The sequence below is a fragment of the Melitaea cinxia genome, chromosome 18 (genome assembly GCF_905220565.1).
Source record: "Melitaea cinxia chromosome 18, ilMelCinx1.1, whole genome shotgun sequence".
NCBI classification, from domain to species: Eukaryota; Metazoa; Arthropoda; class Insecta; order Lepidoptera; family Nymphalidae; genus Melitaea; species Melitaea cinxia.
This window is the reverse complement of record NC_059411.1, coordinates 2,779,888-2,784,573: the sequence shown is the minus strand read 5'-3', so window position 1 is coordinate 2,784,573 and position 4,686 is coordinate 2,779,888. Positions and strand designations below refer to the sequence as shown.

The 4,686-nt window shown below is 33.6% G+C and overlaps 1 protein-coding gene across 1 annotated transcript; it reads left to right on the top strand.

The window, feature by feature from the left end:
- The first annotated feature begins 1,917 nt into the window (after positions 1-1,917).
- Positions 1,918-4,343, top strand: LOC123662354 (esterase FE4-like). Its single transcript, XM_045597204.1, has 3 exons — positions 1,918-2,097; positions 2,476-3,749; positions 4,102-4,343. Exons 1-3 carry the CDS (start codon positions 1,918-1,920, stop codon positions 4,301-4,303), a joined length of 1,656 nt encoding a protein of 551 aa, XP_045453160.1. The 3' UTR covers positions 4,304-4,343.
- Positions 4,344-4,686: the final 343 nt, after the last annotated feature.

The following is a 4,686-nucleotide window of genomic DNA, read 5'->3' as shown; positions in this document are numbered from 1 at the left end:
GTGCGAAGGAATTACACGATCTAATTCCCCCAACAACCTTCCGCCATCGGGACACTAGGCGCGGTCGATCGTTCCATCCTTATGTCACCTACCAGATGCCACCTACGCGCACAAAACGCTTTGGCTCTACTTTCCTGATGCGCACAGCTAAGGAATGGAACTCGTTGCCCGCGTCTGTGTTTCCCGAACGATACAATCTGGGTGCCTTCAAGGCCAGAGTGAATAGGCTGTTATTAGGCAGGCATGCTTCACCTTCGACCGCATCGTCACTTAACATCAGGTGAGATTGTAGTCAAATGCCTGCCTATTTGTCATAAAAAAAAAAAGAGTAATTACGTTACTTTTTTGGAAGAGGTAAGTTTTTTATTTTATGTATTTTTTTTGTGAAAAATGCATTATATTTGTATTATTGTATGTTCAGTGAATAAATGTTTGTTATAAATATGTTTTTTATATCTTTATACAATGAAATTATCAAAAAAATCCGTTTTACTACGAGTTTTGTCTTTTTGTCAGAGTTAGTCATAGATAGGAGAGAACAGGAAATTGCGCAATGGTTGGTAGAGGATGAAGGAGGTTCTGACGATGAAGAAGTTGGAGGGTTAGGTTTCTTATTTTCAAAAACCAAATAAAGCTGTTGTGTTGTTATCTTTTATGCATCATGTAACTCATATCGACCCAGCCTCAACTGACAAGCAGAAACCTGAAATAATAACATTTTAAAACAGCACTAATGGAGGAATGTACAGCAATAATCACTTGTGTGGTACATTCAACGCAGGGAGGTGAACCAAACGGTGGCCGTTAGCCATTTCCTTCCACCTGATAAATGTTTCAGGCATAAATTCACTCATTGTACATCGAGTAAATACCGAATAATCACATACTCAAATGAGGCGTAATTTCTTACGGCAATTGTCTGTTGAACTTATTCATAATAACCAAAAACGATGACTTGAAGTCAGAGCAACTCCTAACAAGTTAAAAAAACGTCTGATGGAAGTGCATGAGTTGGAAAATCGCGTCTCGCCAACCACTGCAAAACGTGGACGTTGCAACAGCTGCCCGAGGAAATGCGATCGCAAAGTACCAACAAAATGCAAGAAATGTACAAGATTTGTTTGCTATGATCATTCCGACATATACTGTCAACAGTGTAACGAGAGTGATTCGGAGAGTTCCTAAAAATACGAGTATTTACTATGATCTCAGTATACCTAAGTACAAATTGTTGATTATTGATAATAATTTTCGTTTAACTTGTTTTTGTATAATTAGTTAGTAATTCATGTTATTACTTATAGATATTATAAAATAAACAAAGCACATTAATAATAAAATAGTTTTATTTACTTAAATATTTCAAAATATATTAAAAACTACTCATACTATTTGTCATCATCATGTCATCATGTGTGACCATCTCTGATCCCATCTGTGACCCCATGCGAGCAGTAATGTAATTTTCTTTATGCGAGTAATTAAGGGTTAAATTAAAGTCGGTCTTTTTGCAAACATAATTATTAATTACTGCTACACTCTTTTGAGTAGAAGATTAAAGTAGGTTCTAAGAACAATGGATTAAATAAAACAAATTTTTTATCTTTATTGTACTACGAACCAATCCTTATCGAATTTTGGTATTTTCACTTCTAAGGACTATCTTTAAAAAATAAAATCAAAAAAATTAAAAATATGAAACTTGACATCCGGGTAAGTTTACTTGCCATAGCTATTATAGAATGTAATGAAAATTAATGTACAGTAATTCATAAGCCCAACTACTACATTAAAGATAAGAAAAAGATTACTTAAATATTACGTGTTCAACTTCGCTTTGACCAAATCATCGATAATCTGCCAACCTATAATTATCGTAATATTATCATTATCAAGTAATCAGTTGAGTTTAAGAAAATGTGGCGAGCTGTCGTATTATTTATACTTGCAAATAGTATTTATTGTGATGAGGAAGAATTTAAAACAGTCGTTTTGGAAGAGGGTATCGTGAAGGGTGATAAATATTGGGACGGTGATTTTTATCGATTCTATGGAATACCATACGCTTCTGTACCTACAGGACGGGACAAATTTCAGGTATATTTTACGTTTTTATCATTTGTTCTGTACTGTCCCACTGCTAGGCAAAACTTTTTCTCAAAGAGAAAATAATACGAAACATATAATGCTATATTCAGAATTACATCCCAAAATATTTTAATTATAAAACTAATTTATTTATAATCAAGAAATAAACAAATATAAATCTACTACAGAATCAGATAGAATAGTGTATATTCTTTATTTTTTTTTATCCATACATGAACAAAACATTAATTTATTTTAAGTTCATTGTTGCTAAGCTAATCTTAGAAAGTAGAGAAGAGAATGTTATAGGTCAATAAGAATATGCACTTATAGATTTTGCACCTCATATTTTTTGTATAAATAATGTCTTTAAAATTCCATTCACAGGCTCCCCTGCCTCCTAAACCTTGGGATGGAGTATTTGAAGCCACTGATAGGTCAACAGTATGTCAGCAATGCTATTATTCCAGTGACTATGATGTCATGGTTGATGGCGATGAAGATTGCCTTCTTATAAACTTACTCGTACCCCTGGTAGCTTCAGAAGACAATCTATTACCCGTAGTCGTTTACATACATAGCGGTGCATTCTCCGGTGGAGGAGGAAATATGGCCCATTTCTTTTATTTAGCCAGACACGATGTTATAACAGTTAGCTTTAATTATAGAATAGGCGCTTTAGGATTTGCTTGTCTCGGCAATAAAGAAATACCCGGGAACGCTGGTCTAAAAGACCAGCTAGCTGCTTTACGATGGATAAACAAAAATATCAAACGTTTTGGTGGTGACCCTAATCAAGTTACGCTGGCTGGGTTTAGTGTAGGGGCGTCAATGGCTGAGCTACATTCTTTGTCGAAAGCATCTAGTGGTTTATTCAATAAAATAATTTTAGAAAGTGGTTCTGTACTGTCACCTTTTGTGATAAATCGTAATCCTATAGCTACAGCTAAAAACATAGCCCTATCTCTTGGATACAATGGTACAGATACCTTGGAGGGGTTAACAGAATTTTATTTAAATGCTACAGTCAAAGATTTGGCAGAAAAAAGTTTAAATTACTACTTGAAAAATAGTACTTTTGGTTTCGCTCCTTGCATTGAAAATGAAATTGAAGGAATAGAACCAATTATAACGGAATCACCTTTGGAGTTAATGAAAAAAGGTTTTAATAAAGATATTTCAGTTGTAACTGGCTTCTCAAACATGGAAGGTATTAGTAGAACTATTAAGTTTGGCGAATGGAGAGAAGAAATGAATGACGACTTTGCTCAATTCCTACCCGCGGACTTGAAGTTTGATAGCGAAAAATCTAAAAATGATTTCATTAAGGAAATCAAACAATTTTACTTCGAAGGTAAAGAGATAAATGCCAATTCTTTACATGGGTACGTAAATTACTTCTCTGATTCAATGTTCAAGTACAGTATTATGAGATCAGCTAAAATACGTGCACAATTAACAAAAAAACCGATATATCTTTACGAGTTTTCTTATGTTGGTGGTTTGAATATAGAACATAATTACAAGGACAGACTTAAAGGTGCAAGCCACAGAGATCAAACAGCCTATATTCTAGACTTTTTTGGATATACAAACACTTATAAAGATTTAGACACGAGGGAAAGAATGACTATGATGTGGACTGACTTTGCTAAGTACGGGTAAGTACTTCACTATTTTAACTAATTCCTATACTTAACCGAGGTACAGCAGAGCAGGAAATATCCGGCACAAAATCTAGAGCAGCCTGACTGAGGAAGTATCTCGACCTAAGAAATGATCACAGCTAAATAATATGCTATCAAGCAGTGTTCTGTTTCTGTTAGTAAGGTAACCAGAGAGGGGGAGGGGAGTTCAGCGACACACAGTTAACATTACGTAACTTTTAAACATACTATTTTTGTTATATTAAATAAATATCACACATTCCATCATTCCATTATTTCTGTGCTGTTATTGCTAAGATGATAGCAATTGTTTCTGTTTCTTATTATTCTATTGCCTTATTTACAGCAATCCAACTAAATATGAAACATCTCTCATAACCTTCCCATGGCTACCTTATACAAATGAAGAACAAAATTACTTAGCAATCAACAGAAAATTGGAGCTAAGAAAGAATCTTTTTGAAAAAGAATGGAAATTTTGGGACAAAGTATATCAGAAATATTACTGGAATCCATCTGCTCCGAAGATTCACGATATTAAACAATAAAATTTTATTTAGTACTAAAATAAATAAATTAATATAAAAATGATAATTATTTCAAAAACTCCTAATAAGATCAGTTGATACCACGGTTTAACTAAACAAAAAACGCATCACACTTATGATACGAATCAAGGTTTCAGGCTACGAAAAAAGTATATAAAATACCTATACAAATATTTATCATGTGCGGGAATCAAACTCACAACTGCTTGACCACCAGTCAGTAGTTTTATCCACAGCGTAAACATAAAGTAAGAGCTAATTGTTGCGTCAACGTTAAAGTATTTTTAAAAATTCAATAAGAAGTAAATTAAGGCACAGTAAAATTAATTTGTCACTTTGATCATTGTTATTTTTTTTAATAAAGAACAAACTTTACGATTTCC